At 61.4% G+C, this 12851-nt stretch overlaps 1 protein-coding gene and 1 long non-coding RNA gene across 4 annotated transcripts; both read right to left on the reverse strand.

Moving 5' to 3' along the window:
* Window positions 1–248: 248 nt before the first annotated feature.
* On the reverse strand, window positions 249–6183 carry OSR2 (odd-skipped related transciption factor 2). Of its 3 annotated transcripts, none has more exons than XM_064442326.1 (4): window positions 5830–6183; window positions 2227–2954; window positions 1561–1660; window positions 249–815 (listed from the first exon to the last, which is right to left on the reverse strand). In XM_064442326.1, the coding sequence occupies exons 2-4, from the start codon at window positions 2880–2882 to the stop codon at window positions 633–635; spliced, it is 939 nt and encodes a 312-aa protein (XP_064298396.1). In that variant the 5' UTR covers window positions 2883–2954; window positions 5830–6183; the 3' UTR covers window positions 249–632. The 3 variants fall into 3 exon arrangements, with proteins under 3 accessions (XP_064298396.1, XP_064298395.1, XP_064298397.1); XM_064442325.1 differs by having other exon boundaries at window positions 5826–6182; XM_064442327.1 differs by having other exon boundaries at window positions 249–733; window positions 5826–6178.
* A 3132-nt stretch (window positions 6184–9315) lies between these two features.
* LOC135312290 (uncharacterized) lies at window positions 9316–10786 on the reverse strand. The gene is made up of 3 exons (XR_010371855.1): window positions 10479–10786; window positions 10189–10398; window positions 9316–9903 (listed from the first exon to the last, which is right to left on the reverse strand). It is a non-coding gene; the product is annotated as an uncharacterized LOC135312290 (long non-coding RNA).
* Window positions 10787–12851: the final 2065 nt, after the last annotated feature.

Below are 12851 nucleotides of genomic sequence, written 5' to 3' on the forward strand. Positions count from 1 at the left end.
TTAATATTTAGACATTCATACTATTAAGTAATAGAGCTATAAACTCTCAAATATGGCACTTTCGTTTTACTTAACAATAGATAACACAACAGCGACAGTGAAACAGGCCAAACAAAAGCGATCACCAAAATTGTTGTGACAGTACAATTACCCGGCTAGGAAATTTATTCAATATGCTTTACCATTGCATTGACACAGCAGGAAAAAAAAGCTCAAATGTTAAGAGAATAATACAACAAGGCAGGAGGTATTTGGAAAAAAAAAAGGATTTATTTTGAAATACACTTTTAAGAGATACTTTTTGCCTCCCCGATTTGTTACCGATGTGCATCTGTCACGACGATACGAAACAAACGAAGAAAAACCACATTCTGTACAGAGCTCTAAAATGAGCCGCGAGTATCTACAAAGATGAGCTTTAACGCCTGGGTGTGGGTTGGAGAGGGGCCCGATCCTGCAGTCCGCACTCTCGAAACGAGTTTCGCAGACGTGTGGTAAGGAAAGCTTGGCCCCGAGTCTGCGAGGGTGTCTCCGCGCGCGTGTGTGTGCGTGTCTGTGGGTTCCTACAGCACAGTCCTTGGGTAAAATGGACACGTTGGAGCTGCCGGAGCGGGCGCGGGTCCCTGGCTGCTCTAGAAGTCCTGCCGCGGGGTATGAGTTAGACTGTGCCGCCGTAGATCACAGTTTCGCCTGAACACTTTGCCGCACTGCTCACAGTTGTAGGGCTTGATGTCTGTATGGGTAAGAAGGTGAGTTTTCAGATTACTTCTTTGATTAAAGGTTCTTCCACATGTGGGGCATTTGTGTGGAGATTCCTGTTCAGATTTGAAGCAAGCAAAGGATTAATCCTTCACAAACTACCTGGTTTAACGTATTACTGTACTTTTTTATTTTTTTGTTATCGCAACGCACAACTTGAAATATCGGAGTTGGATGCGAACGCCAGCAGCCCCGGGCGGGCGGCAGGCCGCCCCCTCGCCCTGTCCTGCCCCAAAAAGGGTTATTTTAGACTTCTTGATTCGTGGTATTTCGCACCCCCCGGGGCGGAGGGAAAGCGGCCGCCGGCGCCGTCCTCCCGCTCCGGGGCTCCCGCTGCCCGGCCGGCGGCGGTCCGGGCAGGGAGCTCCGCACCGCTCCGCTCCGCGCCGCCCGGCTCCCCCGCGCCCTGCCAGGGCTCGGAGCCCTCAGCGAAAAACGCCCCGAAGCGGCGGCGCGGACAAACCCGAAGCCGGAGCTCGCTGCCCGCCGCCAGCCGCCCCCCCGCTGGCTTTAACCCGTCTCCCCGCGGCCGCGGAGGTAACCGCCGGCCGCTTCCATCCCCCGGGAAAAGCACGGAGCCCTCAAGCGCCGGAGCCCCCTCGCTTCCCTCCGCACGGGAGCTCCCTCCCCCTGGCAGCCGCCGCCCCAGCCCCGCGGCGGGCCGGGCCGAACCGGGCCGAGGCGAGCTAAGCCGAGCCAAGCTGAGCCAAGCCAAGCCGAGCCGAGCCGAGCCGGGCCGGGCCGGGCCGGGTCGCCGCCGGCGGCACACGCGCTGAGGAGGCCGGGGAGCGGCGGGCTCACCTGCATGTGTAGGGTTTTGTGGACCGCCAGGGTCCTGGACTGGCAGAAGCCCTTCCCGCACTCCTGGCACTTGAAGGGTTTCTCTTTGGAATGGATGTACCTGGAAGGGAACCCGAGGGGTGAGCAGCGCTGCCGGGAGCGCGGGGCCACGGGGACCCCAGGCCCCACTCTCCCAAACCCTGCTCTCCCCCCCCCACCACCGACCCCGCTTAATTCTTCCCTCCCGTATAATTCACTTCACGATTAAACTCCTCTATCCGTTAAAAAAACTTGCCATAATTCGTATCGAGGCGTGATTGCCCCTCTGGCGACAGATCGCGACAGCATCTGCTCGCTGGCCGGCGGGAGCCGAGCCCGCTCTCCCCCAAGGGCAGCGCGGATCCTCAGCCCGCGGCGTGCGGAGGAGAGGGCAGCCGGGGAGCACCCACCTGCGCCCTCTTCCTCCTCCCCGCACACCCAGGGCTGCGCTTCAGAAGCACAGCAGCCCCGGGGCTTCACCCCCCAGCCCCCCGAGGCGGGGGGCCCGTCCCACGCAGGGCGCAGGTCCGGGCTGCCCTGGCGCCTCCGCGGCCGCGGAGCCGGAGGAAAAATCTCTCCCGGAGAGGCTCCCCCCCACACCCCGCGGCGGCTCCCCGCGGCCCGGCCCCGGGCGCCGTGATCCCTCACCGGTGGTCCCGCAGGTGGTCCTGCCTCCGGAAAGCCTTGTGGCAGATGTCGCAGGTGTAGGGCCGCTCGTCCGTGTGGGTCCGCTCGTGGATGAGGAGGTTGTAGGACTTGGTGAAGTGCCTGCCGCAGAACTTGCAGATGAACTCCTTTTTCGTCTTGGAGGGCAGGCGGCCGCGGGAAGGCTTCCTGTCCGGGGACAGCTTGCTGATGCCCGACAGGGGCGACGCCAGTCCGGGGCTCAGCTTGGCGAGCTCCCCCACTTTGGGGGGGTCCTCCTGCGTGGCGGCCACGGCCAGGTTGGCAAAGTCAAAGCGGGGCCTGTCCTTGTGCAATGCTGGGAGGACGTGGGCGATGGCCCCTTGCTTGGGGTGGAAGAGGTGCGTGGCAAAGGGGAGTGCGGGGAAAGGGAAGCGGGAGTCCACCAAGCCCTGGGCGGCCGCCATCTCCGTGATGGTGGAGCGGGTGATTTCATGCACATTGGGGTAGCCCAATGTCCAGTGGTTCATGTGCATGGTTTGCACGGCGCTGAGTCCATACAGACCTTGCAACTGGTCCACAGCTGCGGGGAAGGTGTTCACAGCCTGGAGGAAGGAGTAGTTGGTGAGTTGCAGGGACGGGTGCAGCGGGATGGGGGCTGGCAGAGCCTTGCTTCCCATCTTCCCGGGGCGGGCGCACGCCGGCGGTGCAGCCGGTGCCTCTGCTGGGCTTTCGAGACGGGATAAAAACTCCTAGGAAGAAAGAGGGAGAAATGGAGGGGAAAGAGAGTTTTACTGAGAGCAGCGTGGTTCCCCCCGCGGAGGCGAGCTCGGCGGCAGAGCCGGGGAGGGCCAGGCACGGCCCCGGCGGGTCGCCTTCGTCCGGCCCCGGCGCCCCCGTCCTCCGCCGGGAACGGCGGCCGCCACCGCCCCACCGCCCCGATCGCTTCGACCGGAGAAGCTACAGCGTAAAAAAAAATATTTAAAAGTATCATTCCCAGAAACACCCATCCCAAATTAAAATAAAAAGGAGAAAACCCAGCGCCGAGCCAACCGAACGCGCCACAGAGTCAAATTAAACGAATCGTGGAAAATGCACCCGGAACGGAGCAGTAGCCGGGACCGGGGCCGCTCCGCTCCCCGCCGCCCCCCACCCCCCCCACCCGCAGCGCCTGGGCCCCGGCCACCGCGGGGACCTCCGGGGCCGCCTCCCTCCGGCCCCCCGCCCCGACCAGGCCCCCGGCGTCGCTCCCACCCCCCGCCCGGCCTTCCCGCGGGCGCGAAGGCCCCGACCCCGAGCCCTCCCGGCTGGGCGCCCCCCGGGAAGGAGCAGGGTGCTCCCGGAGAGCCCAGGCAGGCCCCGGGTGGGGTGGTGGTGGGGATAACCCCCGCGTTTATCCCAGCTCGGGTGCTTATTTTTCTTTCTTCAACAACAACTCATTTATCAAGATAACCGAGGGAGAGAGACCCCGCACGCACACCTCCTCCCCAGCCCCCCGCGCCGCAGGTCCTAAATAAATCCACTTTGCGCTGAGATCCCTTCCAGATGGCCGGGGCCGCCCCACGCAGCCCAGCCGGGGCCCGGGCGATCCCACCGGCGGCGAGGAAAGCGGCGGCCTCCGAGGGCGGCCCCGCAGCCGCCTTCCTCCATCCCGCAGGGCCGGGAAGGGCGAGCGCAGCCCCGGCGGGACGGAGCCCTCCGGCCGAGCCCCCCTTCCGCAACCCCTCCGCCCCCCCCACGGCCGGGGGCTCGGCCGGAGCGCCGGGGCCCTGAGCTAATGAGCGGTGTGTGACTGTCAGAGGGTTTCACTCAACCCATTCAACCGAAACCGCCGGGCCCGCTTCTCCCGCCGGCCGGGGGGACCCCTCGGCGCCCCCGGGGAGACGCTCCCCTCCCGCGGGGCAAGGGGGGGACGTCGGCGTGGGGGGCAAGCCCCTGCCCCTCCTGTTTTTGTTGCCGGTGAGGGTTCGCTTCCAGCAGCCGATGGGCCGCAACGACCCAGAAAAGCGGCGAAAGCAAGCGCCGGGGTCTCTCCGGGCCTGTAAACAAGAGCTAGGGCCGAGGGTGCCCCAACGCCTCCCGGGATTTGGGTGGAGGGACTGCTAACGCGTAGTTTCCAAAATAAACAAGAACAACCCCAAAAAAAACCCTCCTAACCCAAAATCTCCCAAAACACAACCACAAAAGTAAACGAAGCTCCGGGAGCGCCGAGCCCGCCGCCGGCCCGCAGCCCTCTCTGCTCCGGGCCGCCCCGCAGGCACCGCGCAGCCCCCGGGCGGAGAAACCACTTCTGGGATATATATATATATATATTTTTTTTTTTTCTAAAATACCTTTCCTCCTCGTTTGTGGCACCGCACCGAACTAGCCCTCCGGGAAAAAAATGTGGCAAGGAGGTCGGGTGTGAACTGCAGCGCTACCCACCCCTGTTTTCGTTTTCCTTGGATCGTGGCTCTCCCGGGTTTCCTTCGCTGCTGCCCAGTTTTTCCCGTTTGGGATTATACCGAGACCGGGGACAGTGGTATCGATACCACCTAGTATATATGGCGACCTTTTTTTTTTTTTTTGGGGGGGGTGGGGGGTTATATATAGAGACTTATTTTTAAAGATGTCGTAGCGTGAGTTTCTATTCGCTTTCCGGACACACAGGCAATAAAATCGCTTTTCGCCGGCTGCCAGCGCGGCTCCTGCCTCCCGTCCGTCCCGGCTGGCCGCGGCGGGCTTTGGGAGCCACCGGCTGCGAGCCGGGACCGAGGAAGGTGCAGCATTTCTGCAGGGCAGGGCTTCGTCCTCCACAGCCGCCTTCGGCAGCGGCGTGCGGCGGTGTCACCGCAGGGCGCTCGTTTTCGGGTCAAAGAACCGAGTCCGAAAAACTATTCCGAACGCGAAATCCGTAGTTTAAGGCGGAAACTTTTAAAACTACACTGTTGCCTGAACCGCGGCACACCTATTGCTATTTGTACTGGGGGCAACTTTACTAAAACCCATCCAAAAAAGACCAGAAAGTGTCTTCGTGCGTGATTTTGACGCTGCTTAGAGTAAGGTGCGGCGGGGAAAGCCAACCAAAAACGGATGTTACTTAAACCTTGGCACTTCCTTCTCCCTTGCCATTCAGAGCGCCTAATTAAATTAAGCCCGGTGCCTCGGCAGACCGCCCCTCTCTCTCTACCTGCCCGCTGCCGGCGCGGCCGGCGCTCCCCTTCCCCCGGCGGCGGGGCCGGGGCCGTGCCCCGAGGGCGCAGCGATCGCTCCGGGGGCGCGGGTGGGCCCCGGGGGCGCCTCCGCTCCCCGCCGGCTCCTCACCGGGCTCCGCGGCTGCCGCTGCCCGCCCCCGCCCAGGTGTATGTCCAGGGACTGAGGACTTCTCCTTCGCGACCCCGCGGATCAACCCCGCGCAGCCCACGCAGGGACCGGTTCTTCCCCGCGAGGGGTTTTACGTGCAGGACACCGACCGCGCAGCCCGGGAGGTTCTCGCCGCCCGGTCCCGCACCGACGGACCCGCAGCCCGGCCGCCGCCGAGCTGCAAACTGAAAGTAAGCCCGGCGGCCCCGCGTTCTCCGCTCCGGGGGCCGCCCCGCTCCCGCCGACGGCAGCGGGCAGGGCGGCCCGGGGCAGCCACTCACCTACCGCAGCCGGCTGCTCCTCCCGGGGCAAAGCCGCGGCGGCACCTTCACGGAGACATTAGATCCACAGCGGGGGCGCTCAGCGGGGCCGGGGCCCGGCGGCGGCCGGCATGTTGCGGAGGGCTGGGCGGCGGCTGGGAGCTCTGGCTGCGGCGGCCCCGGCATAGACCGCCGCCACCCGCCCGCCCGCCCGCAGCCTCCCGCAGCCTCCCGCCTATCGACCCCGGCGAGGCTCGGAGCGAGTCTGAGCCGCCCCCTGCCCGGTCCATCACATTTCAGCGCTGAGTGGCGTGGAGCGCTGTCCCCGCCCGCCCGCTGCCGCCGGCCCACCCCGCGGCGTGCATAGCCCCACGCTCGGGGCCGCGCCGCGCCGCTCCGCCCCGACGGGACGGGACCGCCCCCGGCCCCGGCCCGCCCCGCCGGCCCCACTGTTTACTTGTGTTTGGGTAGCAACTGGGTTTTAAAGGGGCAGGACGCCCCCCGCCTGTCCCCGTGTCCCCCACCCCCCCCCCCCGCGTCACCTAAGGTGACTTCTCCCCCCCTCCCGAGAGCGGCCCCCCCGCCGCGGGGATTTGCGCCCTCCCTGCCCCAGCCAGGGTGCCACGGGCGGCGTGACTTGCTTAAATACCTAAAAGAACTCCTCCGGACCCCGAGCGTGGGGGTTTTGCGGGCGCCCACGTCTCCGGGGGGGACCCGCAGGGGCAGGGAACGCTCACGACCGCACGGCTGCGTGGCCGTCGGGCCGGGGCCGCCCTACGGACCGGCGCTTCGGCGGCTCGGCTCTGCCCTTTCCCCGCTGCTGGGGCGCCCAAAAAGGCGGGTTCCGAAGCAGGACCGGTGCGGAGCCGTCCCCGCACTCCCTGCCCGAGCACACAGTCCCTACCTGGAACAGACACATAGTTTCGAGAGCAGTTTCGATTTATTACCGGGGAATTTGCTGCTAACTGGGGCCTCTGTGACCCTCTTCGAATTTCTCGATTAAAGCACCGTGTTCATTTTCGTCGTTAGCTGCGAGGCGGGCGGTTGCATACGGCGAATTTGTGTCGAATTGTTATCTGTAACGTTATCTTGTTCTGTGCGTTACTTAAATCGCAGATATGGGGAATTTATTGTATAATCCGGACTGGAAGTAGGCTTGGAGAAGTCTAAAAAGAAGTCGGAAGAAGTGGCGCTTAAAAACAGCTTCGAATATTTTTCAAGGTAGAGTTTGTGCCGGTTAATTCGAGCCCGCGGAAGAGAGAGGGACATGAGTGACGGCTGCATCGGGATAAATTTTTTTTGTTTCTCCTTTCATTATACAGTAGGAAAAAATTAATCGACGAGGGGGCGCAGGAGCCGGCGGAGGAGGGCGCGGAGGTGTCCCCTCGCAGGGCAGCGCGGCCGCCGCCGGGCGCTCGGGCTGGTTTTCGTTTCTTTTCATAAAGCCCTTCTTCGAAAATGCCCTATTTTAAATCCGTCTCACCCGAAATAAATAGTATTTCGCCTCCTGGACAGCGAGGCCACTGAGGCTGACGGCTCCGGGAGAAGGAGAGATTTCCCCGGGCCGGGTGCGGGGCGGCCGCGGGTCCCCACGCGGGGCAAGGGCTCGCCGGCCGCGGCCGGGCTGTGGAGCTCCGGCACGCCGCGGGGGAGGGACCCGCGTCCCCTCGTTATTTTGCTTTCTCGAGCGAGGCCGGTTTGCTTCAAGGACGAAGGGGAAAGGGGACTTCACACAGCCGCGTTTTCCGCCCCGCGCTGCCGGCTCCGAGGGAACCTCCTCGACACAAGGGACGGAGGGGGCTGTTTCGGGAGAACCGGCATTTTTTGATCTCCACGGCAAGGGGAAATAAGCCGCACTCGCTGGCGGGAAGGAAACCCCCACAAGCAAATAACAAAAAAGAAAAAATTTTTGTAAATCCGCAACAACCTCCCCCAAACCCAAACCGACCAGCCAACGAAAAAGCCTCGAAGAGGCGGGGGCTGGGTCGGGCAGGGCAGCGGTGCGGGGCCGCCGCCGGGCCGGTTGCTGCCCGGCCGCCCGCCGCGCGCCTGGGCTCCGCCGGGAGCGAGAAAGCCGCGCTCTCCCGCTGCCGGCAGCGCTGCCGGGGAGCGCCCGGTGACCCCGGCCCGGCCCGGCCAGCAGGTGCGCGGCGAGAGCTGGGGGCGAGACCCGCCGGTACCGCCGCGCCCGCCGGGGCCGCTCGGACGTCGGAAGGGGGTGGGGTGGCTCAGGGGCTGCAGACACCCGTCGAGTAGGGGTGACAGCACCCGGGGGTGGGGCAGGGGCTGCCGGATCGGGCCCCGCGCTTCCGCGTCACCTTTCCGCGTCCACCCCAGGCGGGGTCCTCCCGCCGCCCGGTGCCCCGGCCTTCCTTCCCCCGCCGCCCGGTGCGCGGAGCCGCCACCGACGGGCACGGCGCAGCCGGCGGGGCACGGGGGGAGCTCCCGGGCCGAGCAGGTGCCCCGCTCCGCCTCGGCAGAGCGCTCCGCGTCGCTGTGCCCTGGCCGGGCGGGGGGCACGGCGGGGCCGGGCGGGGCGGGGCGGGGTGGGCCGGGGACACACACACACACACACACCGGGGGACACCGGAGCGGCCGGCGGCGGCGGCCCGTGGTGCTGCAGCGCCCCCTGGAGGCCGCCGCGGCGCCCTGCCCGCTCCGCCGGCCCCGTCCCGCTGCGGACCCGGAGGGAGAAGCGGCGGCCGGGAGCGGGGTCGCCGCGGCCGGTGGTGCCGCAGGACCCACCCGAGGGGTACCCGTGCGTGCTCCGGCCTTGGGCAGCGGCTCCGCCGGGGGACGGGACCGGCAGCGCAGCGCCCGGTGCCGGACCAGGGAGGCGCCCCGACGGCTCCCGGTGCCCGCGGGGCGGAGGTGCCTCTCGGCAGCGACAGACAGGCCGGTGCTGCAAACGGCTCGGGCTGCTCACCGAGAGCTTGTTTAATTTCCTTTTTATTTTTTTTTTTTTAAGGAAAACGGTGACCGCCCGTCGGTTTGGCATCTGATTCCGCTGGCGTTTCTTGGTGACTAAATCATCACCTGCTTCACGCAGATGTGTTGGGGTGGGATTTTTAAAATTTTTTTGGTTTTTTAACGTACCGGTCAGGAACGCCGCGGTTTAGCGAACAGGCGGCGGCGGCGGGAGGCGAGGCGCTGGGGGTGCTGCGGGGGACCCGGCCGAGGCAGCTCCCGCTCAGCATCTCCCCCACCCAGACTCGGGCCCTCCGTAAAACATCGCCGCGATTAATTTCCGTGAAAGAGGAAAGCAATTAAACACACACCGACCTTAGCGGGCTGGATCTCGCCCGCGTCTCCCACAGGCACGCAACCGCCACCCGCCGTCCCCTGGCCGGGAACCCCCGCCCCCGCCGCCCCCCGGCCGCGGGGCTCCCCCCGGGCAGCCGGCAGCGGGGCCCTGCCCGCGGCACCGCCGGCTCTGCCGCCCCGACGCCTCCCCGACGGGCACCACAGCTGCAGCCGGCCCGACGGTGCTCCCCCTCGCCCTCCCCTCGCCGGGGAGCCCCGAGCCCCGGGCCGGGGGGCCGGGGAGTTCTCTTCAGCCGGGGTCGCCGTGCCCCGCTCCCCCCTCCCACGCCGGGGCACACCGGGCAAGTGCCGAACAGCCCGAGGCCGATGCCGGCTTCGCCGTGAGCGCGGCGGCGGGTGGGGACCCCTCCGTGGGCACCGCGGAACTTGCGCGCTGTGCCGCGGCGCGACTGCACGGTGCGGACGGGGCGGGGGAGGATGCGGAGGCGGCCGCCGGCCCCGCGGGGACCGGGCGAGGACGCCGTGCCCCGACGGCGGGCCCCGAGCTCGGGAGAGCCCCGCGGGTCGCCGTGGAGCAAAGAGGGGATGCTCTGCCCCGGCCCTGAGGGCGGGGGTGACCGTCTCCTGCCGGGAGGACCCCTCTCCTACAGACGTCCGGCCCCGAGGGGATCCTGCCCAGCACAGCCCAAGCCCGGCGCGCTGCCTCCCGCTCAGCCCAGACCGCTGCGTGCTGATCTCCTCAGGGAAGAGGGGGAGAAAAGACCTCCGTAAGTGGACTTTTCTAGCCTGAAGCGTTCCTTCCCCTGCCATCAGCAACGAGATGTTTCTGTGGTGCCTGAAATGAGCAGTTGTCATGATGTAAAGAAATACAACGTGCCGTACCTTATTACAGCTCGGTTTAAACAACCATTTGGCTGAAGTCTTTCCTGCTGTCAGCATCGCAACACTGAGCAGGGCTGTTGCCTACAGCCACGGCTGGAAGAACAGACACCCATCGCAAACAAGTGGGCCCCTTCCTCACCATTTCAGCCCCACCCCCCTGCCCCCGAGCTGAGTCTAGGGACTGCAGAGGGTCCCCAGGCTGGCCAGCTTTGCTTGCTCTCTGGTCGTGGCATTTTACCTCACTTGGCAGATGTGCCAAGTCACAGCCTGCAAGGCGGAGGTCAGTCGGTGGCATTTCAGGGCTGCCCGCCTGCTGCAGAGACGTGGGCTCGTACGCTTCGCTCCTGGGGAAAGGGCGGTTGCGGACACCGATGAAGTTCTGCAGCTGCCTCAGCCTGGTCGGATCATGAAGTTTGCAGTCTCCAAGCCAACAGTTGTGGGGGGAAATCTAAGAGAAATATTGTATAAAAGCAATAAATTGGTTTAAGAAATGCAGTTGTACATTTGGTCGCATGCCTCGTAACTCACCTAGGACATGAGGACTCCAAGGCAGCAGAGAACAGGGGCCATACATCTTGTCTTGTGGCGTATATTAAATAACTCCGTTTCCTTTTAAGAACATTTTATATCCCAGTGAATAACTCCGTTTTCACAAATAAAATGAATAGTATAGGGTGAAAGTCAGCAAACAATAGAAAAGCTCAGAGGGGTTTTTCCAGTTGTAAACATGCAGAATCCATATGGTCATTAGATACATCTGTGGGTTAAGCACTGATTTGTTTACACAAACCCAATGCTTATGGTGCTCTAAAACCGGGACTATTCCGTCGAATAGATGTATACTGCAATCCCCTTTTACCTACCCTCTGCATGCGTGTCTCCTGTTTTCAGCATGCATTCTTGATGTGTAAACTGTGGCGAAGGACATGTTATAAACCAAGATACTACAGAGCATTTCAGATATTTTCAGAGCGTTACAAGCATGGTGCAAGCACATGCAAATCATCACTTACAGACAAGCACAATGACTGTATTAATCTCTGCATGCTTTTTTCAGTTGTTTGCAGCATCTAAGTCAAATAAGAGGAAAGTAATGGCTATTAGGAAAAAGTACCAGTTGTTCCCGGGCAGACTCACCCCGATGTCCAGACAAACCTTACTGGTAAAACCCTGCAATTCTTAATAAAATCAGGGTATTTTAAAGAATCTTTGAAGGTTCCTGAAATATGAGGAAATCGAGGGAAAACTTACCATGCTAAGGTATTTGGAAACTCTTGAAGACACTGCCATGGCTGACCCTACCCCGGGTGTGTCCACTACCATACTCTACTGGGTATGATCCAAAAAAGCACTTAAGCGCATGCTTAAGTTCATCGCTACCCAGGGCAGTACCTAAGCAGGTGCTTCAATTTCTTTATATGCTGAAGTTAACTGCTGAGCATGTGTTTTACCACTGGTTTAAAAGATCTCCTCAATTAGGGCCATTATTTTCAGGTTGCCTCATGATACCAATAAACAAATGAATAAAAGCTTACAAAAAATCCCAGAGCAGTTACCTTTCTAGGCAAGATTTTGCATTGTGCCTGCTCTCCTGTCCTTTTCCATGAGTTCAGCTGCTGGCACTCAGTCATCTATTACGACCACCTTGTTTCTGCGTTAAATGCTGGTGCTCCCTTCAGCTTCCCCTGCTGCCACCTCAGAGCACCGCTGTGTATACCATCCTGTTGGGTGAAAGGATGGTTGCTCCAACATGATGAAACTTGCGGATGTGATGCTGATACACTTTGGAGACTTTTCAGACCAGAACAGTTTGGATTTAACTTGTGGCATGGGAAAAAGAGCCACTGTCAAGAAAGACTGGGACAAGATCACTCTGGAGTACAGAAAGGCTGCACAGTAAAAGCAGTGGATGAGAACGGATCAGTTCAAGAATGTATTTGAGCTGGGCATGGACTAGCCACATTCTTTCTGGTAAAGAATATTATTCTATCTCTCCTTCCTCTTTTCCCTTCCCTTTGCCCTTCTGTTTTCCCTTCCCTTTTCCCTTCCCTCTTCCCTTCCCTTCCCATTACAACATGCACACGCAGTGTGTCGTGACAGACAGCTTCTGGTCTGTGGGTGTCATGAGGCAGAAACAGACAGAAAGCATATAAAATCAGGACGACCCTGAGCTGAGACCCAGCAGTGGATTTCCACCATCTTTGCCCATGGACCCGTTTTCTGCTCCCGTGGTGATACAGGTCCCTTCTCAGAGGCCCGGCATCCCATTTGCTCTCCTTAGTTCCCTTTCATGGACCCCGCAGAAGTATTTGAGGGAGCTACACAGGCTGGTAAAGGGTAGGGTGAAAACTAGTGAAGGTACGTTTCCCCTGTTTTGTCCATACTAGATGGCATGGTCCATCGTGTACGGAGTATCAATGATTATTGCGGGTCCGCCTTGTTTGCATTAACTATTTCATTTATTTGACCTGCTCACCCATGATAGGCTTGTGAAAATTACTAGTTGGTTATGCTATTCTTTCAAATACCCCCTTGGGAACTTTTTCCAAGTAAAATACAAACCCCATTCATTTCAACATCAGAACTCACTTTAGCACCCGAGAAGTGCTGAAAGCCAGGGACATTACACTGCAGCAGAAACAGAGCCGCCTCGAGGCCTCTTATTTTCAGCTTTTCAGATCAGCGGAGAGGGGAAAGAGATTCTGTCAGCCACACTAGAAACTTTCAAGTGTAATATGTATTCCCCTTTTCCACTTAATTTGTCCTGACAGTTACTGGTTGTTCCAATGAAACCAGGAGCTTTTGAATTTCACTGCGGTTGTGAGTCTGCCTGTCTGAACCGCCGGATGGAACCCACTTGCGTAGGTGCAGCGCTCTGCCGTTTCAGGGGGTGGGGTGTGC

This window comes from Phalacrocorax carbo, chromosome 2 (genome assembly GCF_963921805.1).
Source record: "Phalacrocorax carbo chromosome 2, bPhaCar2.1, whole genome shotgun sequence".
NCBI lineage: Eukaryota > Metazoa > Chordata > Aves > Suliformes > Phalacrocoracidae > Phalacrocorax > Phalacrocorax carbo.